The 22,241-nt window shown below is 60.3% G+C and overlaps 1 protein-coding gene and 1 long non-coding RNA gene across 4 annotated transcripts in view; one reads left to right on the forward strand and one right to left on the reverse strand.

The window, feature by feature from the left end:
* The window catches only part of DNAH17 (dynein axonemal heavy chain 17), a 103,411-nt gene that overhangs the window by 8,775 nt on the left and 72,395 nt on the right, over positions 1-22,241 (reverse strand). For both annotated transcript variants that reach the window (XM_045490925.1, XM_045490924.1), the window contains exons 55-73: positions 21,290-21,556; positions 20,105-20,266; positions 18,419-18,652; positions 17,906-18,070; positions 16,334-16,429; positions 15,962-16,179; positions 14,476-14,683; positions 14,055-14,170; positions 11,756-11,948; positions 11,005-11,240; positions 10,259-10,381; positions 8,330-8,534; positions 7,712-7,876; positions 7,366-7,506; positions 6,935-7,105; positions 5,295-5,417; positions 4,550-4,743; positions 1,633-1,781; positions 629-756 (exon numbers count right to left, since the gene is read on the reverse strand). In XM_045490925.1, the coding sequence (XP_045346881.1) occupies positions 629-756; positions 1,633-1,781; positions 4,550-4,743; positions 5,295-5,417; positions 6,935-7,105; positions 7,366-7,506; positions 7,712-7,876; positions 8,330-8,534; positions 10,259-10,381; positions 11,005-11,240; positions 11,756-11,948; positions 14,055-14,170; positions 14,476-14,683; positions 15,962-16,179; positions 16,334-16,429; positions 17,906-18,070; positions 18,419-18,652; positions 20,105-20,266; positions 21,290-21,556 (3,294 nt within the window). The remainder of the gene's footprint in view (positions 1-628; positions 757-1,632; positions 1,782-4,549; positions 4,744-5,294; positions 5,418-6,934; positions 7,106-7,365; positions 7,507-7,711; positions 7,877-8,329; positions 8,535-10,258; positions 10,382-11,004; positions 11,241-11,755; positions 11,949-14,054; positions 14,171-14,475; positions 14,684-15,961; positions 16,180-16,333; positions 16,430-17,905; positions 18,071-18,418; positions 18,653-20,104; positions 20,267-21,289; positions 21,557-22,241) is intronic.
* On the forward strand, positions 11,547-19,354 carry LOC123604620. 2 transcript variants are annotated; one of them, XR_006715387.1, is made up of 4 exons: positions 11,547-11,965; positions 13,638-13,734; positions 14,503-17,076; positions 17,604-19,354. It is a non-coding gene; the product is annotated as an uncharacterized LOC123604620 (long non-coding RNA). The 2 variants fall into 2 exon arrangements; XR_006715386.1 differs by having other exon boundaries at positions 14,503-19,354.

The following is a 22,241-nucleotide window of genomic DNA, read 5'->3' on the forward strand; positions in this document are numbered from 1 at the left end:
GGTGGTGCCCACCATCCACCCTTCCCCTGGGCGCGCTGGGGAATGTCAGCTACACGGCTGAGGCCTGGGAGTCCGTTCTTGTGCTCCGTTAATTCAAGACCCCCAGCCCCACGGTGAGTCCTTCTCGGCCGCCCCCACCCCCCACCCCCGCCGGCACAAGGCTGGACGCTACGGTCCCCACCCCTCCCCTGAGAGGTTTGGGTAAAAAGGAATGGCCCGAAGCTGGGGTCTCCACGTGGGACCAGGCTGGCCCTGCAGACTGAGGTCAGCACGCGCTGGGGTCTGTGGGAGCTGGGCAGGCCTAGAGGTGCTGGTTGAGGTGCAGGAGAGGGGGTGGAGAGGCTGCTGGGCCCAGCCGGGTTTACCCAAAGTGTGGACAGAGTGCCCCCAGGCCACTATTGCTTCCCCCAAATGAGGAGGAGGAGGGGTGCTGTTGGCCACTCGGGTGTTTTGTGAACAGCATCTCTTTAGGGGTCCTCGGGCCTAACCCCAGCGTCCTGGGAGCCGCCTGTCCCCTCCCACGGTTGTGGGCGCGAACCCCGTGACCGGCTTTCTTTCGAGGCTTCGGGCCTGTCCCCGCGGCCGCCTCAGGGTGGGGGGCCCCTGCACCAGAGGGGTGCCTCCGTACCTGCAGAATGACCCAGTGTCCCATCTCTGCCGCCACATCCAGAGCATTCTCGGCCACCACCTCTTGCCCCTGCCCCAGGGACACGTTGTGCAGCTTCCCGTTGTCTATGGTGAACCCCAGTTTCTTCCCTAAAGGAGAGGAAATGCACGGGGGCCTCTGACGACGGTTGAGGCTCTGCGACCCAGCCGAGAATCCCACACGCTTCCTGCTCTGTTCTGTATCGTGGTAAAACACACTTCAGAACGTCAAATTCACCCATTTAAGAACCATCTCAAAGCGTACAGCCTGGTGACACTGAATAGTCACGGTGTTGTGCAACCATCCGTCCGGTTCCAGGACGTTTTCATCACCCCGAATGATGCCCCGCCCCTCCCCTTCCTCTCCCTCCACCGCTCCCCGCTCCCCCCCGCCGCTGCCACATCAGCGGTCTGTCGCTACGGATTTACCTATCCCGGATGTTTCAGATAACCAGAACCACATAAATGGGGCCTCTGTGCCTGGCCTGGATTCCAACCGGCGCGGTGTTTTCTAGCTCCTTGCGGGTTGCCGGTGTTGGCACCTTATTGCTTTTGGTGGCTGAGCGCCAGCCCGTTGAATGGATTTACCACGTTGGGATTAGCCATTCAGTAGTTGAGGGACGCCGGGTTGTATCTGCCTTTTGGCTGAGCCAACAGCCCTACGAAGTACCTGCTCGGACACCTGTTTTCACGCTCGGGGCGCGTCCCGGCCGTGGAATCTCCCTGGGTCACGTGGCGATTGCACGTACAACCACTGGGGAAGCATCGGCCCGCGCTCCACGGCGGCTGAGCCTTCTCACGGCCCGCCAGCCACGCCGAGGGCTCCTGTTTCTCTGTGTCCCTCCGATGCCCATCACTTTCTGGGTCTTTGACAGAAGCTATGAGACCTCACCGCGGTTTTGATGGGCATTTGCTGACAACCAATGATGTGGCCGCCCCCTTCTGTGACCATCCCCCCCCCCCACGCCCCCAGCCGGCCACACTCACCCAGGGCTTCCACATCTTTCAGGGGGTCGACGCCTGGGGAAAGGATGAAGAATATCGGCGTGGAGGGGCTGCTCTCCTCGTAGGACTTGGAAAACTCAACGCTCCGGCCCTCTACAAATTTGCTGCCCATCTTCTCTTCCACGAAGTTCCTGAGGGAGACGCACTGGTCAGCCCCGAAGGCAGAGGGGGACCCCTCTGTGACCCCAGGGGGAAGGGCCATTTCTTAGTAGGCTTTCTAAGGCAGAGGATGTCCCCGGCCGGAAGGCAGTCCTTGCAGGGGCTTTCCTCGTTGCAGGGAGAGGGTGTGGAGGGGGAGCAGGTGCTGGCACCCCCTGTCTTTGCCCGGCCCTGCAGGGCACACTTCCCTGGAGAGGTCTGCATGCGAGCAGGTGAGGCCGTGTCACGCTGCCCCGTTTTCAGAGGCTCCCAGGTCACCTGGGGGGGGGGGGTGGGGACACAAGCCCTAGTGGGGCCACAACCCAGAGCATTGCAGGTGAGCACGCCCCGGTGCCAGGAGGCCCCTGGGTCCTTCGAGCCCTCTGTGCCCCCAAGGAAGGGGTCGGGTCAAGTTCTCTGCTCCAGCAAGGGCGGCAAGAAGGAGAACACAGATGGGGCTCTGCATCCTGGCGGTCCTCCGACCAGGGGTTGAGGAGGAAGGATGTTCACGTTGTAGCCATTTTGGTGAACTTCAAGGACCACAAAACATCAGATTTTTCATCAGAAAAATCACAGGGAAAAAAAAAAAAAGGAATGTACGTCAATACCTCTCTTCACAAAAGCACTTCTTTGTTCCAAGTCCCAAACTGTCTTTCTTGACCCTCAGAAGTCTGGGGTCCATCGAGGCCCCTCTCATGGGAGATCTAGTGTTCTTTGGGGTGACCTTTGGATCTCGCTCTGCCCCTCTCCCTCCATCACTGACGGCTGAGCTTACTGTATTCTCAATCTGTCACAGGAGCTGAAATGCTAGGATTCAGTGTCTTTGGAAGAAGCAAGTCAGTCCGAAAGAACAGTGGGAGAGGAGGTGCTCGCTCTCAAGCAGCCGGCCATCTGGACGCTCTGTCCTCATCTTGGAGGACCGTCAGGTGGCCTCTTGGTGGCCTGCTCACTTGGAGGCCACCCCACGCCCTCCGACTCCTTCCCTCTGACTCCGTGGGGGAACCTCGGAGGCTCAGGACTTTCCAGGGACACTTTTCCAGTGTTCACCCGCTGCTCTGGCCTTCGCTGGCTTCTGTGCAGTTTCCCAAACTGACGCTGGCTCCTGGCCAGGAGGGGCTCCAGTTGCCCTCGATTCCGGCCTTTGGAACTGGCTGGGAATGTGGATGCTAGGATCCTTGTCCAGGAAGGACTTCTGGAACATAGGCAGGAATGTCACTAAATCACGGTTACTAATGATGTGGCCAGGCCACGTGGTCATTCTGTGCTGGTGAATTAATGATGAACGGCGCACACTGGTTCCTGATGGGCTCCGCCACTCTGGGCGCCGAGTCCTTGGCAGAGGATTGCGGGAGCCCGCTCCCAGCCGCGACAGCCACAGTGGAGAAGCCACATCACAGAAACTGCTGCAAACCAGGGCCTTTGTTGGGAGAGATGTTTGCCGGCACCCCCACCCCCAGGTGCCGCCCTCTCTGGGCCAGTGAGCCTCGGGCCATGGGGGGGGCCCCCGAGTGAGCTCATGCTTTGAATGGTGCCTGGCACACAGTATGCCCTCGATGAGTGCTGCTGTTTCTCGCTGTGGATTTGAATTCCTTTGCTTTTAAGCTACACTGCTTCTCTATGCCCAGGGACACTGCAGAAACGTCACAGCGGGATTTGGGTTCACCTGGTGTTTGGGGTCGCCCAGGCCCCTGCAAGGTGCAGACGCTCATGGGGTCCGTGACACCGTATCGTGCCATGTTGGAGAGTGGGCGCAGGTGGTGACTCCCCACAGTGCTCTGGAGGCAGCCGGCAGGGACACCCGAATATGCCCAGCTCCCCCAGGGGGCCGTGTGCCCGCTGTGCTGGCCAGGTGTGCGTCCTTCACCCTGACCTTTCCCAGACTTTGTTCCAACTTCTTCCAGCACGTGACGGGGATGTCTTGTTTCTGTCTGGCCCCTTCCTGCCCTGCCCCCAGCAAACAGCAAAACAGAAATGTCTGTGAACAGCCAGTGGCAGAGTCCGGCCGCTGCTTTGGTTGGAGGGGAGTTCTGTTAGGGACGCAGGCACCGTTTGGGGAATCTGGCTGCTTTTGGGCTCTGCTAGGACAAAGAAAAGGCAAAGACACCGTAATGTGTCATGTCGGAGAACAGACACTGAGCTTGGTTCCTTGTCTGCTCTGTCCTCCCTCCTTCTGGTGGCATCTCTGTCCTCCCTGGTCGCCCTGGTGGGCAGGAGGGAAGTCCTCTCCGCTCCAGGGGAGGGTGGATGGGACATCTCAGGTGTCACCCGTGGGGGATCGGTGCAGGTGTTCTGTGATGATGTGGCTCCTGGAGCCTTTCTGTGAGAGGACAGTCCCAGCAGGGGCATGAAAGGGATGGCTTGCCGAAAGGCCATGGTGATTAATTTTCCATTCGTGCAGAGGTTTTGGGGGCAGAGAAGTTATTCACGAAATTGGAACAGTTCTCTCTGCAAAGGAGCCAAAACTGAGGAAAAGATTGAGCTTCAATTTAGCCAGCGAGGGCATCAAAGTCCTGGGGTGCTGATGGCTTTGCCACTGTTCCCACTGTATCTTAAAAGGACTGTGTGTGGCCCCAGAGCCATTAACGCCCACACTTTGAAGAATCTTGACGGCTCAGGTGGGGTGTCCTGTTTCCCCATCACTTGTGCCTCAGGCTAGCAGGAGGAGGGGGCGGAGCGCCGGTGGGCGGGGTCCCCGTCCCTCCCACCCCCCACAGGGTGGGGCCACAGGCAGCTCCTCCTCCACCCCGGGCGCCACGCCCACCTGACGGCGTAGGTCATGCGGTCCGGCCGCATGCATCTCAGCACGCACAGCTTTTGCAGCGCAGTTTTGTTCTTCCACTCCTTGGGGAAGATCTCCTTCTCCGGGGCTTCTGACTCCACCAGCTTCTTCCACCGCTTGGCGGACCCTTCGATGTCGCTGTCCAGGTTCTTGAACTCATCCATCTCCGACAGGGCCTGGGGGCAGATGGCCTTTCAGCTCCCCGGCGCTGGCTCGGCCCTAAAAGGAGCCTCTGGCTCCACTGTGGGCCCCGGATAGAACCACGGAGGGCATGACCCGGGGCCGGCCTCCTCCCCCCCCCCCCCCCCCAGAGGGCTGTGGGACTGGGGCCGCTCCCACCGCAGGGGACCCCGTTCTTCAGGTCTTGTGAACGGAGACCCCCAGGGCCCCTGAGTGCGTGTGCCCGGAATCGGAGGAGCTTCCTTGGCCCTTTGCACTCAGCCAGAACGGGAGGTAGGGGTTGGTGGTGGAGGGGCCGCCCCGCCCGTGGCTCAGCCTGCGGGGTGCAGGCAGGGCTGTGTGCGGGTCGTAAGGACCGCCGGGTTCAGACAGGAAAGTAGAGTTTCCTGCGAGCCGGCAGGTAGCCCTCTGCACCCCGGCCCCTCCTCCGGGGTGCGCCCCCCGCCCCGTTTCCCTGAATGTCCGCCTTGTAAACGTCCTGTCCCCAGCGTGAGCACCAGGGGCTGGGCGGCAGAGAGGGGACGCAGTGTTGGGGCCCGCAGCCCACCTTGATGCCGCCCCATCCCTGGTGCTGCAGGAAGTCCACCGGCGACAGGGCCCCGGCCTTGAAAGGGAACCGCAGGAGGAAATCGAGCTCTACCGGGTTCAGCTCTTTCTTCATGGACAAGACCTGGGGGGACACGGGGGCCGCTCCGACGTCACCCCACAACAGCAGGGCAGGGCGGCCGCCAGCCCCTGGCAGGAGCACCTGGGACCTCGGTCACAGACGTACAGACAGACCCAGGGCAGGCCGAGGAGCTCACACCCCTGGCCCGTCCTGCCCTCTGGGTCCGGGCAAGACTTTCTTTTCACCTTGACTTGTTGATTTTTTAAATTGTGGTAAAATACACAGGACACAAAATGTACCGCCTTACCCCCATTAAAGCGTAAAATTTTCGTAAAATCGTATCACCTCTGTCTAGAAGCACAGCTTTCTCTTCTTTGCACAGTACCCCCCCACCACACACACACACACACACAGCCGGGGCCACTGGTGACCCCAGGGTCTATGCTCTGTCTGGATCTGCCCGTGCAGTGGAATCCTGCAGATGTGGCCCGCTCCCGTCAGCTTCTCTCACTCTGTCCTCCAGGTTCACCCACGTTGTAGCCAAATGATGTTCCGTCGTGTGGAGAGACCACGTGTGGTTTATCCACTCATCCCCTGATGGACGTTTGGGCCACATCCACCTCGTGGCGATTATCGGCAGAGCTGCTGTGTTCGTATTCAAGTCAGTTCTTTGGGACACGTACGTCTCCAGTACGTCTACACATACGTTTCGGGACGGGGAATTTTCTGGGTCCTAGTCCGTGTCGCCTTGTCATGCGTGCCCACCAGCTCTGTGGGCGCCCAGCAGGCCGGGTCTCGGCCCTTGAGAGGTGGCTCAGCCCACTCTGTCCATCTGGCCAGGGAGCTGGGGCCGCGGTCACCGCAGCGCCACAGACGGCCGGCCGCGCAGCTCCTCTCCGACGCCACGGAGCAGAGTTTCACCCGAGTCAGACCCTCTCTCTCTTTTTCTTTCTGTCTCTTGGTCAGAAGAGAAACTCCTTTGGAAATTTAGGGCGCGCATCAAGTATCCTGCTGCCCCCTCCGCAGGGAGAAAGTGCACGCCGGGCCTGCCGCTCAGGAACTCATGCAGGTGAAGGAAAACCTCTTCGACCTGGACCCTGACTCATAGTTTGAGTTTGGAAGGGAAGCAAACTTCCAGAAGCTATCTAGAAATTCGTGTTTTCTGCCACACCCACGAGACCGTGAACCAGAGGGTGGAGGGGCTGTTTGATCGATTTAATGGAACAATCAATTTAATGGCTCTTTGGTCAATTTCAGCGGGTCTGTCTGTATGAACAGGAGAAATATTTATCTGTCAGTATCTTTACTTCCTTAAGAGATAGCGTTCGGTGTCCACGGTGGTTAACCGCCCGCTGGCGCAGGACTGCTCGCTCGGCATTAACGTAAATGCGATGAGAACGATGGGTCTTTGTAGAATTCTCTTTAACGGACCTCCCCTCCAGTGGTTGCCACCTACAACCGTGCCCGGTGTCAACAGAACCCCAAGCAGGTCCCCCAGCATCGTTCGATGACTCCAACGAACGCCATCACCCGGGAATCTGCATTGCGGACCACACTCCGAGAAGGGAGGCCAGACTTGCCTGGAAGGCCACCTGGGCCAGGAAGATGAGTTTGTCCCGTTCGAAGAGCCCTCGGGCCGTGTACATGTAGACAGAGTAGGTGATCTCGTCCGTCAGGTTGATCACTCGCTGCTTGACCTCCTCGGCCGGGGCGGTCTTCTGGATGGCTTTCTCGAACACCATGTTGAAGGCCTGGGGAAGGGGTGCATACAGGCTCATGGGGCTGGAGGCCACCCTGTGCTTCCTGTGGGGGCTCCAGTTTTATTTCCGCGGCGGGTGGGGGTCTGGGGCACCGGGAGAGGAGCCCCTCCCCGGGGTGCCGGCCTGGAACCGATCCCGTGCCCCGGCTCCCTCTTCCCACCCCTGTCTGCAGCCCGGACCCCGGCTGTCCTGACGGCTGGGGGTTCTGTGGACTCCAGGCCCCCCGCCCCGGAGCCTGGCCGCAGCCACACCTTGAGCGAGAACTGATAGATGGGGTTGATCTTGTTGAGGTCGTTGAGGATGAAGTACAGGAGGGACGCCCTCTCTGCGGCTGGCCGGTAGTTCTCTCTGGCCTCGTTGATTTTAGCCTCTGTGATTTTTGCCTCTTGTACCTCAAAAAGAAAATGGGGCTCGAGTGGGACGAGCAGGTGGATAGCGCCAGAGGGCAGTGGGTCCGCCCCCTGCCTGGGGGGACCCTCGGCCGGCAGCTGGCATGCTGCTCCCTGCCTTGGGCCCCGGGACCCGCATGGGGCTGTGGCTTCTCTTTTCGGTGACCGGGGGAGGCGGCCCCCCACGGAGGCGGCCATGTGCGCTCACCTTCTCCTCGATCTCACTGGCTGTGTGCTTGGTGGTCTCCAGATTCTCCACTAAGGCTGTGTCCCCCAGGAAGTTCCCCGACGCCGCCGACAGACGGGCCAGCAGGGAATCTTCCAGCTCTTTCAGAACAATCTTGAATTCATTTTGAGACTTGGTGAGGTTGGCCTGCAGGAGGGACAGACCGAGGGGCTGGGGGGCGGGCTCAGGCAGCGGCGGGCGCTGCCCCCACCGCTCAGCTGAGGCCCCAGCATGGACGGGAGAAGCCTGAGCCTGTCCTGGGCAGCCGTGTGGCCAGGGAGCAGGGCCTGGGACCGCTCTGAGCCCGCTCTGACCACGCACAGGGGCCAGCCGCAAAGGCCATGCTGGTGGGGCAGCGGTTTGGCACATGGGGCCGTCTGGGCCCCGCTGAGGCTCCTCTGCTGTCAGTGAATTAGTCGTCTGGTCTGGAATTTGGTTTGGGAGGCCGCCGGGGAGGAAGAGCGGCTCGTTCTGGTCTACCTAATGCCATCGGTGCGACAGGCTGGGATGCTTTGGGGTGGCCGCTGCTGGGTCAGGGAACCTCGCTGTGACTGAACAGCCCGCCCCGAGCCACGTGGGGCTGACGTCAGGCCCTGGTACCTTCAGCTGCTCGAGATCCGGGCGCTCCTTGGCCACCACGGCAGCCAGGAGTTGGTCCTCGAGCCCGTCCCTGGTGACCAGGAAGTTGATGAGGGTGCACTGGGCTTGCACCTCGGGCTTGTAGTGCGGGTTGAAGTACTTGGTGTGCAGGATGAGGCGGAACTTGGGGTGATACTCCACCTCCTTGTCGCCGATCTTAATGAACCTGGCCGTTAGGGGAGGCAGGTTAGAGCTGCGGTATCACCCCCAGAGACCACCTCCCATAGCAGCCTGGCGGCCCCCTTGCCCCGGGCCCCACTGCCACCACCAACCCTCCTCGGGTCACCAGGAAAGGGCTGTGTCTCTGCTTGTTCCAGTCTTTCTCGCTGGCCTGTGGTCAGGACCTTCTAGAAGGTGCACCTACTCTCTCTCCGGCTGGTTTGTGCCGATCTTTATAGCGGGGATCGCGGGGCTTGGTCAGCTCTAGCGACACTTTGTACTCACCCGGGAGCTGGCACAGAACTACTCTGCCTGGGCCCCACCCCAGAGCCACGAACACCAGAAGGACGCTGACGTCCCAATTCAGAACACCATTACGTTCTGGAAGCTCCCCCGGGGGTGGGGGGAGTCTGAGAACAGCCAGGGCCAGAACCTGGTCTGCTGATCCACTGTGGGGGGACCTCTTCTCTCCGCTCCCCTTCTTTCTGGTTGAGCTCACTGCTTTGGAGGCTTCTAACTTCAACTCTCGGGTATCGCCGCTCATACCAAGCTCTTTTCAGAGGCTAGGACATCAGCATATTTGTTTGTTACCTCTCTTCTGGGCTTCTGCACGCACCCCTGCATTGAAGGGTGGCCCCTAACACCTTTGACGTTTACATTTTCAAAGTTGACTTAATTAAAATTTTTTTAATGTTTATTTTTGAGAGAGAGAGAGAGAGAAACACCGACTGAGCCACCCAGGCACCCCTAAAATTTTTATATTAGAAAAGTGATACCAGCTCAGTGCATCAACCAGTGACTGGAGGAACCGAATGAGGCACAGCCACACTGCGGAGGGTTACTCAGCAGTAAGAATGATGAGGTCCTGACACACTATTGAACAGACGAGCCTTAAAGACACAGCTCAGGGAAAGCGGCCAGACCCAAAAGAGCCACGCCGCAGGACTCCCTTTATGTGGAATCCACAGAGCTGGAGGGCACAGTGGTGGGCACCAGGGCCTGGCCGGTGAGGGGAATAGGGAGTGACTGCTTCGTGAGTACGGGGTCTCCATCTGGAGGGACGCAAGTGTTCTGGAACCAGACAGGGGTGATGCTTGCAAAACACTGTGAACACACTCAGTGCCACTGAATCGTTCACTTTAAAATGGCTAATTTGGGGGGCGCCTGGGTGGTTCAGTCAGATAAGCATCCGACTTTGGCTCAGGTCACGATCTCATGGTCCGTGGGTTCGAGCCCCGCGTCGGGCTCTGTGCTGACAGCTCAGAGCCCAGAGCCTGCTTCGGATTCTGTGTCTCCCTCTCCCTGTTCCTGCCCCACTGGCACGCCATCTCTCTCGCTCTCAAAAATAAAGATTAAAAAATAAATAAATAAATAAATAAATATAAAATAAAAATAAAAATAAAACGGCTAATTTTATGTCGGGTAGATTTCACCTGAATTTAAAAAAAAAAAAAAAAAAAAAAAAGCTACTGCAGGCTCATGGTTTGTACGATGAGTAAAAATGGAAGCAGTGTGGCCACTGAGGACCGCTGCTGGCAGGGGGCCTCCGGCAGGTGTTGGCGTCCGTGTTCCTGGCCGGGATGCTGTCCTGCACCTGCCAGTCTCTCCCTGGGGACCGGCACTTTGTTGACCCGGCTGCCCACCAGGAAGGCAGGATTCCCCACGCTTTCTCCACGCAGAGGCCGCACCTGGCCACTGAGGGCGTCGGCACGGATGGAACCGAGAACTCACTTTCCCTTTTTAATGGTATTCCTGCCCAGCAGCGGGTCCAGCACGGGGTCCACGGTTTCGCCAATGTTCTCGATGAGCAAGGTGTGCCCTTCGGAAATGGCCTGCTCGATGATGTCCAGGTAGCTGCGGGACGACGTGGGGGGCATTTAATGCGGGGGGCTCAGTGACGGCACCGCTGGGTGCCCCAGGGACCGCTGTCAGAGCAAGAAGGCACCTAAAGACGAGCGGCCGAGGGGCCGGCAGTGCATGCCCTCTGCGACCCGCCTTCCCTGAGGGGCGCTCCCCTCCGGGCCTGTGGGAGCACAGCTCTGTTCTTCTGTGTGTGGCTCCACGTCCCCAGTGCTCCAGGAAGGCGCACGGGGTGGCCTTAGTGACCGTCTGTAGCAAGGAAGCCAGCCCCGCTGGAGATAAGAAATGGGAAAATGACCAGCCGGAAGCCTCTTGGCCAGCACACGGCCGGGCGGGACGCAGCCCGGGCTGGAGCCCAGGTGAGCGCTTCCTGCCCGCAGCTGCGGCGGGTACTGGGGGGAAGAGAGGAGAGCCCCGAGTTTGCTTCTTCAGTCTTGCCGCTGTTCCCCAAGGCCAAATGCGGGAAAACAAATCGGTTTCAAGATCACCCATCCGTTTAACAAGGACGAAACACCCCAGGTGACTTTCCACACACACGGGCCCGGCGGCCAGTGGCTACGCTTAGAGCCCGCCCCCTGCCCCTGCCCCTCCGGCTCCTGCCTGCCACCATCGCACACCTCTTCTGTCCCAGGCGGATGGCTTTCAGTTTGCGGCCGTATTTGTTTTTGATCCACTTGATTCCTTGCAGCTGGGCGTCCACGATGAGGGGCCAGCGCTCTGTGTTGCACAGGATGGTGGCATTCTCAGTGGACATGCGGTCACTGGGGAGACCCTGGTTGTTCCAAGTGGCCACGTCCGCGTCATCGGTCAGTAGGCTCAAGGGGTCCAGACCTTCCGTGATCGGGATGGGGACCTGCCAGGGGGGGAGCACTAGTCCTCAGAAGAGGTGATGTGGCCTTACTGCCCCGCGGGAAACAGCTCTCCCAAGTGACACGGTAGGTCTGTGGTTAGACCACGGACGAGCCGTGTCGTCCGGAAGACAGCCAAGCGGCTCACAGAGCCCCTGGGAACCCGCCAAGAAGGGCAGCAGCACGCTGGGCCACAATTTATTTATTTTAGAGGGAGGGCACCGGCAGGTGCACGTGTGAGTAAGCCGGCAGGGGCAGAGAGCGAGAGAGAGAGTCCCGGGCAGGCTCCACACTCGTGGCAGAGCCTGACACGGGGGGCTCAGTCCCATGACCCTGGGATCATGACCTGCGGCTGAAATCAAGAGTCGGATGCTCAACCAGCTGAGTCACCCAGGAGTCTCTGGGCCACAGTTGAAACCCGCAATGGCCAGAGCGTCCGTGAGTGTGGCATTTGGCTGGGTCTGCCCTGCCAGGGGCCTCCCCAAGTTGCCTGAGCCATGAACGCAACCCAACCTCTTACCTTTAACTTATTTATATAAGGGATCCAAAGTCTCTCCATCAGCTCGTTGCGGTATTTCTTGGTGAAGTAGCCCATGTAGGAGACGAAGGCGGAAATCAGCAGGACGTCCCCGCACAGGGTGACCCCCTGGCATTTGAAGTTCTTCACCGACTCAGCCCAGCGGATGTTTTCCGATGCCAATCCCCCTACCAGCCTGAATGGAAACACGAGGTCAGTGAGGGCCAAGGGAAACACCGGAAGGCAGCCTCCGCTTCTAATGCCGTGAGGCTTGGGCGTTTCCTATCCTTCCTTGGCCCAGAGCTTCGGCAGTAGAAATGAGTTGGGGGATGTTTGGGGGAAGGACTGCTTTAGGGAAGCAAAACTAATGCTTTCTGGAGGCACCTGGGGACCGAGTTCTGCGTTGATGTCATTGCTCCGCTGACGTTATTTGAATGTTTCACCCACGTGCTATAAAGCTGCAGCCTGGTCACCGCCGAGCGCGGGCTTGGCAAGTGACAGGTCCTGGTAGAGGTGGAGTGGCCACGGCGGCCACGGGCCAGTGTGGCATCCAGAGGGCAGCTGGCCCACGTGGAGCGGGGACTGCAGGGGACGCATCATGTGTCACGGGCCACTGGCCTGAGAACTGGTCCCTGACCCTAGATGTGACCCCACAAGCCTGAGAGCATTGAAATATTTGTTGAAAGCACAGGCCCACCGAGGCCCGTCCTTAGCATCACCCGAGGGGCCCTTGCCTCCCAGGGAGGCGCTTTGATTTTTTTTTGGCAGGCGTGGTCCAGTCTGCACCCTGCTGGAGGCTAGGGCCGTGCAGCCTGGGGGTCTCCCGGGGTCCCCGTGTCTCACTGACCACAGCTACAGTGGGCTGCCGGCCCCCTCCGGGGCAGAGAAAATACCACCAGAAGCCAGGCACTAGGACCGACCCCTCTGGCAGCTCTGCGCCAGGCTCTGGGCGTCACTTTCAGAAATCCAAAGACAAAGCCCTGAAGCCTTGCTGTCTATGGGGGCCGCCGCCGGCACATGTGGCCAGCCCACACCTGCGTGGCTGGTCTGAATTGACGTGTGTACGTGGGTTTCAAGGGCCCGGGGGGCGAACGTGCATCAGTGGTCTCACCGGTCATTCTTTTTTAAAAAAATTTTTTTTTTTTAACGTTTATTTATTTTTGGGACAGAGACAGAGCATGAACTGGGGAGGGGCAGAGAGAGAGGGAGACACAGAATCGGAAGCAGGCTCCAGGCTCTGAGCCATCAGCCCAGAGCCTGACACGGGGCTCGAACTCACGGACCGCGAGATCGTGACCTGAGCTAAAGTTGGACGCTTAACCGACTGAGCCACCCAGGCGCCCCTCACTGGTCATTCTTATTTTATTTCTGGGACAGAGAGAGACAGAGCATGAACGGGGGAGGGGCAGAGAGAGAGGGAGACACAGAATCGGAAACAGGCTCCAGGCTCTGAGCCATCAGCCCAGAGCCTGACGTGGGGCTCGAACTCACGGACCGCGAGATCGTGACCTGGCTGAAGTCGGACGCTTAACCGACTGCGCCACCCAGGCGCCCCTCACTGGTCATTCTTATTTTATTTCTGGGACAGAGAGAGACAGAGCATGAACGGGGGAGGGGCAGAGAGAGAGGGAGACACAGAATCGGAAACAGGCTCCAGGCTCTGAGCCATCAGCCCAGAGCCTGACGTGGGGCTCGAACTCATGGACCGTGAGATCGTGACCTGGCTGAAGTCGGACGCTTAACCGACTGCGCCACCCAGGCGCCCCCTCACCGGTCATTCTTAATGATCACATGTGATCATAACTGATCACACGTTGGAATGATCAAATTTGGGGTTCCGTAAAATGCATTATCGAAGTCCGTTTCCTCTCTGTCCTCTGCTAAGGTGGCAACCAGAACACATAAAATGATGGGTGTGGCCCCAGTCCCTTTGGACAGCCCTGCTCTGGAAGCCCTGGAAGCCGGCGCCCACACCACGGGCGGTAAGAGTGGGAGCAAGGGGGATCTGCCCTGGGGGTGGGGGGTGGGGTCTGTGGGCGCCGCATCCCAAGCAGGTCGGGGTTATGCGGGGTTCCCACCCTGCCCGAGGTCACGGGATGCGTAGGGGTGCGTCGTGGAGGGCTACTGGCTCCTGGAGGTGGGGACACTGGCCGGTTGTCCGTCAGGGGGTCTGTCCTCATGACTTAGCACAAGCGGGGACATTGCTGCCTGCACCTGGGGCTATTCCTCCCCCTCCAAAAGCCGCCCAACCCTTCAGGGCACCTGAAAACAGGAGGGGCACCCGCAGGGCCAAGAGAGCTACCTGTTGGCCAGCGAGATCACCCTGTTGGTGGCATCTGCCTCTTGCTGGCACTTGATCTTCTCCGCTGTCGCCTTTTCAAAGGCCGACGTTAGGTTGCTCAGGTTGGCATTGAGTTCCTGGCAAAACAGACGGAGAGGCCCTCAAGTGGGGCCGTGCTGGGCGTCCCAGCATCCTCGGGAGTGAGCGCCGAGCGGGGCCTCCCGTGCCGGCTGGGCCCGAGGAGCGAGGAGCGCGGGCATCTGGTCCCTGCGGCTGCGGGGGTTATTCGCGGTGCTGAGTACCTGGCGGCCGCCGCGCCCACCCCTCCTCTGTGGGGTAGTGATGGGCAGCGTGAGCGCCTGGCTCTGGTGCTCCCCCCGCCGCCCCGCCGCCCCGCCGCCCCGCCCCCGGGGCTGCAGGTGCCGTGTGGACCCGCGCTCACGGCAATCTTGTTTTTGATCCGTGACAGCTTCTCCTGCGCCTCGGCCAGCTCGGCATTCGCCTCCTCCAGGGCCTGCCTCTTGGGGGCCACGTCACAATACACCTCGTAGAAGCGCACGATGTTGATGCACCAGGAGCACAGGCCCGCGGCGGCCGTGGACTTGGAGCGGATGAACTCGGGGTCGAAGGTCGGGTTGCCTTGGTAGGGCCTGGAGGGGGAGCAGGTGTGGGCTCTGCAGGCCTCAGGCCTCCCCTGCATCTGTCCCTCCGGCCCTCAGCTGGCCGCTGACCGCGGAGCACAGGCAATTACCGGGGAGCACGGTGAATCGGTTTTTTTTGGGGGGGGGGGGGTGGTGCAGAAGGGTCTTCAAGAAGAAGAAAAAAGTGAAACACTGAGGTCTGGCCCCAGAAGTGGTTTGGGGTGTGAGGGGGCACAGAGCCACTTTAGACCCTTCTGGAAACCAGTATTTTAAAAAGCGACAGTGACATCGTTAAGCGTAACAGACTGAACTTCCTGCAGAAAGACTCTCGAATGGGTTAATTCAAAATAGAACCAACGAGCAGTTTGGACGTCGGCCGGGAGTACAGCCGGCCATCCCCACCCTCGGTTTACTTTGTGTTTCCTCTAGGTTGACGTTGCGACAGGTTTACATGTTTAGACACCCGTCGGGGGCCGCGGCCGTCGGGGAGCTGGCAGAACGGAGACGGCCTGAATCTTCCGCGGTTTGGGACCAGTTAGGGAAATTACACTCTGCCTGCCGCCAAGGCCGTCCGGCGGTTAGAGGAGAGCCCGATGAACCGGCAAGAAAACATGTTCTCCGGTCAGCGCCAGGAGCCCCGCGATCTCTGCGCACACACAGGCGTCTCGACCGTGGGGGAACCGGTGCCAGCGAGGAGGCTGAGCGCGCGTCCACCTCCCGGTGGTGGAGGCCCCTTGGCGGCATTTGGTTTGCTCCCCCCGCCTGCCCCTCGGCAACACGGCCAGCCCGCCGGGTCTGCCCCTCCAGGTGTGGCGCATTTACGGTGACAACAGCGGGAAGCAGAAAACACGCACGACGGGGCCCGAGTCAGCGGATGCACACGGCACGCGTGTGTGCGTGCGTGCGTATGTGTGTGTGCAACTGCTCTCGCCTCTAGGGGCCCTGGTGGCGTTTCTCGTGGTCCTGTGGGCTGACGGGTTGTTAGACCCTCCCATGCGCCGTTGTGGATTTTGAGCCACGGGCCTTTCCGCCTGTGCTGACCCCTTCCGGTGGGGAAGGAAGAGGGTGCTGAGGTGCCCCAGGGCCCGTGTGCGGCCACGTTTCCCCAGGCCGCCCCCTGCCAGCTCCGGGGGCCCACCTTGCTGCACACGGCCTGAGGCCCTGCCCCACCCCGGCCGGCACAGCCTTCCCCTGGGAACAGGTCTCTGGCCGGGGCCGGCGGGAGGGGACCCGGGGGACCCTGGCACCACTGTGCTGAGCTGGGCGGTGCGGCCGAGCCTGACTCACTTAAACGCCTTCAGGCAGGCCTCGGGGATGTGCTCCTTGTCAAACTTCTTCAAGGAGTCCAGGAACGTGTCCACTTTGCCCATCATGATTTTGGCCGCTTTCCAGCTCTTGTCCTTGGGGATCTTGCCCCCCGGCGCGGTCAGGATCATGACGGCGGCCGTGACGTTGACCACGGCGTCCGGGGGTGACCCGAAGGACTTCAGCTCGGTCAGGTTGTTCTGAAAATGACAGATGGGGAGCACCTGAAAGGGGCCCGCAGGCCCCGGGACCACCCTGGGAAGCTTCCACAAGCCTGCGGCCGCTTGCGCACGCACACCACGGCTTTCTCCTCCACTCTGGCCGGTCCGTTTCTTGCTCCTTCCCTTCCCGCACCTTATTCAGCGTGTCGAGAGCTTCCTGCGCAGCCAGCAGGGCCGGCTCCGCCTTGGCCAGGTCCGTTTCACATGCCTTTTGTTTCTCTGCGACATTCTGGAAGGAAGCCACGCGGGAAAGATCAGCGCAGGGATTGGTGGGGGCTGGGTGTGAGAGTGTGTGTGTGGGTGTGTGTGTGTAGCCCTGGGCAGCAGCGAGAGCACGGACAGAAGTGAGGAGGGTGCTGTGCCCCGTGCTCCCCTTCATGCCCGGGAGGTCACTGGTCACCGCCTGGAGCCCGCCTTTCTCCTCTCCGCCCCTCTGCCCCTGCCCCTCAACAGGTTGCAATGAGCCATGGGGGTGGCAGACTTCGGGTTCTGGAATGGCCCCCGCTTCCGGGACTGACAGCGGTTAATGTCCGGCACCCGCCCCTCTCCAGCCCCTGCATCCAGAAACGGCCCCCGCGAGGGTGCTCCGGGGAGGAAGGCCCGGATGCTATCCCCGGGGCAGCCTGCCCAGCCAGCACCTTCCACGCCCGTTCCTGTGGTCGTGCCCCACGTTGTTCTTAAAGTCGGGGGCAGGATGCACTCTCCACAGGGTGCCTTGCAGAGAGACCTCTCCTTTCTGTCCTCGTCCTCTGCACCCAGCAAAGCCCCCAGCCCCTACTGGCTCCTTCCTGATGGACACCACGCGGCTACTGGTCTCTGTGCTTGGCACCCAGAGACTCGGAGGGGTTCTTCCCGATCCGAGGAGCGAATGCACAGGTGCGTGAACACGTTCTCACTTCCTTACGGGGAGGGCGAGCCAGACCTCCGAACTGTTCCATTTTGGAGAAATCACACACTGGCACTAAGAGACAGTAAAGGCCTCAGAGCCAGTGGCGGGGGCTCCTCGTGGCCCAGGCCTCTTGGGCGAAGGCCTCCTGGTGAAGGCGCTGCCTGGGTGGGCTAACCCGGGGGCGCCACCCGGAGCTTCCTCCCCGGGGAGCACCCCTGACCCTGGGGTTGGAAAGCGGTGGGTGCCTGGACATTAAGAGCCACACGTGGTATCAGACGGGCAGGTCACAGAGTTTGGGGTGTGAACGTGGGTCCTGACTGCCACTCCCTAGTTTCGAGACCCCGGGCACGTTGCTGACCACCCTGAGCCTCAGAGGGTCGTGGTTCTGCAGCTCCTGCCGCCCCGCCCGGCCCAGTGACCTCGGCACCTCTGGAGGGAGCTCCTGGCACAGGGTCTGAGGACCAGGGCCCCCATCCAAGGGCGGGGCGCTTCTCAAACCTTAATGTGCTCACAGGTCCCTGGCATCTTGTTAAAATGCAGACCTGATTCAGCAGAGCTGGGCCAGGGCCCGAGAACCTGCGTCTCTTACCAGCTCCTGGAAATGCCACCAAGGTGGCCTGGGGACAGACGGCACGGCTCCAAGAGGAGGCGGCCCTCCTCTGAGCTGGGAGAGATGCCCCCTCAGGGGGCTTCCTGCAGGTCTGGGAGCCCTCCCGGCCTTTGCCTGGGCCCATGGGAGATACTGACCACTCAGGGGAGGCCTGGCCTGGCATAGCCATGAGCCACAGCCCACGGAGGCCCCGCGTGTCTGCACACCTTGTTGATGACCTCCACCTTGGCCTCCTCCTCGTCTGCGATGGCTTTCTCTTTGCTGACCTTCTCGGTTTCCACACCCACCACCTGGATCAGCTTGTCGGCATTCTCGTTTTTCTGCTTGAGCTCAGCCTCCTGAATCGCCAGCTTGGCTTTTAAGTCATCCACCTCGGGGAGGAGACGCCAAGAGATGGGTGAGCTTGGGCCCCGGGGCCACGACACAGAGCGGGAGGGGGCGCGGGGAGGCAGTAAGTGATAGGGTGGCCTCAGTGCAGGGCGTCCTGGAACGGGCACGTCACGGACGCGCCAGACTGGATGCACGAATCCCGCCCGGCTCGGCTGACGCGAAGCACCCAACGTAACGTCAGCACTGCGAAAGCATCTTGAACCCGTTTTGTTTGTTTGTTTGTTTGTTTGTTTAATATTAAAACCCACGCGTCCTTTCTGGCGTGAGAATGGACGTTTCTCTGAGGCCGGAATCCCGTTCCTCCGACTCGGGGGAAGGTTCTTCCCTACCTGGGACGCTGTGCTCTGCAGTTTCATCAGGCCGTTCTCCAGCCTCTCGATCTTGGCCACCAGCTCCGTTCTCTTCCTGGCCAGCAGGTTCTGGTACAGTTTGATCTGCTCCAGGAAGGTTTTGGGGGTGGTGTAGTTGTAACGCCTCTCGGTGGCCAGGTACAGCCTGGACATCTCGTTGACCGTTGTGTGCACGTAGGCTGTGAAGAGACTGATGGAAGCCTTGACATCTCCCTGCAAAGGCAAGATGGGCCGTTGGTTCCCTGTCCCCTGGCGGGAGCGACCCCACTCCGGTGGGGGCCCTGGAGGAGCCCCGGGAGGAGTGGGGGCCGTCAAGACAGCAATGCCTGTGCAGGCCGTCGTGGGCACTTGGTGACATTGTACCACCAAGGGTCTGGCTCAGTGCCAGGGACGCAGCGTGGCTCGACTCCCGTGATCACCTCTCTCTGATCCACGCCCGCCCATACCTGGGAGGGCGCAGGGCCCGACGGTATGTTTGAGTGACCTGGGCCATCCAGTAGGCATTTATTGTGCAAAGGGTCCTACGCTGGGTCCTGCTTCCCACGGCAGGGTCACAGCCACCACCATCTGGGTCCACCCCATCTGCCTGGGCGCCTGGTCCCAGGAATGGTCCAAGCCATACCAGCCGTGATTCAAGGTAATTTGGAAACGTGTTCCCCCTTATACCTGCTGCTTCAGCATCTGCCCTGCAGCCCTCGCTGGTGGTGCCAGCCGTGGGGGCCTTTCCCCGATCTTGGGGGGGCTGGAAACCCCACATCTGTGCCCCGAGCAAAGTGTGGGAAAGGCCCATCCCAGAGTAGGTGCTCTAGCAATGACCAGCAGATTTTACCCACCTTTCCCACCAGGCCCACGGTTAATTTCAGGTTCAGTACTTAGTAACTGAATATGTGTCCAAAATAAAGCAAAACATGATAACCAAGTGTGACTTATTCTAGGGCTCCTCGTTTCCCCCACTGGCTGGGTCAGGGTTTAATGGCCATTTCTAGGCCAGCAGTTAGCTCAAACAGTGAACGTGGGCACCGTCTTTCGATGAAAGAAACGGCCTGCAAAAGACAAGCAGACTGACTTCCCCATCTCAGCTGTCCTGGCCTGTAGAGGAGAAGGGCCAGGGCACAGGGGACGGGGCAGCCCCGGGCAAGGCTGTGCCGGAGCCCGAGACCAGAGTAAGTGTGGGCCTCTGTGCACGCTTACCAAGTAAACACGGGCTCCCCAGGCAGCCCTGATCAGGCACTACGTTTAAAGCCTGATCTGCTCAGTCTGTTTGTACCCCAGTGTCAACCCTCCTGCCCCAGCCCCGTGGGGCCGTGGCCTCAGGGGAGGGTACTCCAAGCTGGCAGAAACGAGAGTCTGGGGGCACAGCAATGCAGGACGTGAAAAATAACAACCAGAAACTTATCATCGTTTGCGATTTTGATCAATTTTGATATTCGTTCGTTGTGAATTATTCGGCATTAATTTGGATGGTTAACAGTACTGCATTAAGACATCACCGATCTTGACTGCTTGAAGTTACTCCCTCCCTTCTCGTAAATTTTGCACCAAGGCGAGTCCTTGCTTGCCTGGAGGCAGAGTGCATGGGGTCCCCCTGTCCCACGCGGCAGACCCTCCTGGCTCTGTGAGCCCCAGTACAGGGGGCGGCAGAGGGGGCCGTGCCCAGTGACTCACCTGAATGCCCTCCGTTTCCTCGAGGAAGCGTGCACTCACGGACACCAGGGCATCTTCTGGCCACTCGTGGAACCAGTTGATGGCCGTGCAGTTGACGATGGCGGGGAATTTTCTTGCCCGCACACGCAGGACGGAGCCCACGGGAGAGAAACACAGGATCACCTAGATGCGGGACACAGAGGGACAGCTCATTGGTCACGGTGCTGCTGAGGCCAGAGCCTGCCAGTCCGGCAGAAAGCTCCTTCGGAAGGAAAGCTCTCTGTGTCGTCCGTTTCGGGTGTCCGCAGGGAGCACCCGGGGTTCCGGGTTTGCGTCACAACCGATAAATGCTCCACTGACTTCACGCCTCTCGTGAGGGATGGAGAAGTGTGCAGGTAAGGCCCTCTGTCACGGCCGCCGCAAAGCGGGGGAGAGAAAGGCCGGATGAAGGACAGAGTGGGGAATGAGCATCCAGGCCGGGCAGATAAGGCCCAAGGACAGGGCGGGCCTCCTCCAGGCCTCCGAGAAGGTGGCTAATCCCCAGACAGTCCGGGACTCCCTGGGACCCCAGGTGTTCATAGGTGCTATGCAAACAGGCCCTGGGGTCCCTTTGGCTGGACGGGGAAAAGCCTCAGCCCTGCGGGCCCCTCCTCGTTCTCCTTCCATGGGGATCCTGGGCTGGCTCATTGGAAGTGGCCGTTCGACCGGAGAAAAGCCGGGCCGGGCACGGGGAGCATCCATCAGGGGCTCCTTCAGCCCCCAAACAATGTCTACTGGTCAGACCGTGTAACCCAGCAGGTTCTAGAAGAGCTACTGGGCTGAACCCTCCCAGAGGGCAGCACCATCTGGGTCAGGGGGGCAGCTGCCCCTTCTGGATGCTGACAGAAGGGAGAAAAGGACCCAAAGTGCCCTCAGTCCAGTGGGGTAGTTCAGCCCAGTTTCCCTAAGAAAGCACGTTGAAGGTCAAGGCCTACTTCCTCATCTATTTACACCCGTGTGTGTGTTGGGGGGTAGAAAACGCTTCCCTCGGCCACGAGACCCCTCCGTCAGCTCACGTCCACCATGCAGCCCCACCGTCCTCTCCGATGGGCCTTCCTCGTGCGAAGGGGGAGCAGCCCCTCCACCCCCCACCCGACTCCGCACGGAGGAAAGGGCCTGAGCCCCACGCCGGGCCCCCCGGGATGCTGCGAAGACGCGAGCTCCCACCTTAAGCTGCCTGCGCACTTTGTCAATGAAGAATTTCCAGCATGTTTCCCGGGTGTCGTTCATGCCGATGGACTTCACTTGGGGTCGCATAGAGGAGATGATGTTCTCCAACTCGTCGTCCGTAAACAGCCCCGGAATCTCCCCCGAGGCCAGCAGGTCGTTGATCAGCACCAGAAACTGCTCTTCGGCCACCTGGGAGTCTGTCATCAGGAACACCGAGGGGACATTCTTCACAGCTGACTTTATGTACTGGGCACCCAGGTCAATCTGGACGCAAGGAGAACACGCCGAGGGTCGGTCACGGGGACGTTTGCTTGGAGGCGTCCCCCACAACCACCCGGGAGGGGACAACCGGGGATCAGCTTTGTAAGCAACGTGCGGGGTCTGTAGAAGGGGACCCAAAACCTTGGGCGGGGAGTAGCCACGCTCACAGCGCCCACGCGGGCAGAAGCAACCCGAGTGTCCGTCAGCCAACAAACGGACAAAGGTGGCCTCTCCATGTGATGGGTTATTCAGGCTTCAACAGGAAAGGCATGCTGACACCCACTGCAACCCCGATGTGCCTGAGGGACGTGACTCCCATCCGCAAACGACAAATACCGTAGGATTCCACTGGCAGGAGGCCCCTGGTGTGGTCAGGTTCATACGGACAGAACGTAGCGGGGTGGGCGCCAGGGGTGGGGACTTTGTGTTTCAGTTTGGGAAGGCGGAGACGGGGGTGGTGGTGGTTATAAACCAATGTGGGTGTGCTCAGTGCCACCGACCTGTATGGTGACAATGGTAAATTTTGTGTTGTGCACACAGTTTACTACCGAGAAAAGATAAAGGGGGGGGACCCTCAAACAGAGATCCCAAAGGAGGTCCTCAGTAAATGCATCGCGGGCTCAGGTCTGGAGCGCAGTGCCAGGAGGACACCGCTCCGAGCAATCCCTACACGGAGCGAAACGCCTGT

The sequence above is a fragment of the Leopardus geoffroyi genome, chromosome E1 (genome assembly GCF_018350155.1).
Source record: "Leopardus geoffroyi isolate Oge1 chromosome E1, O.geoffroyi_Oge1_pat1.0, whole genome shotgun sequence".
Lineage (NCBI taxonomy): Eukaryota > Metazoa > Chordata > Mammalia > Carnivora > Felidae > Leopardus > Leopardus geoffroyi.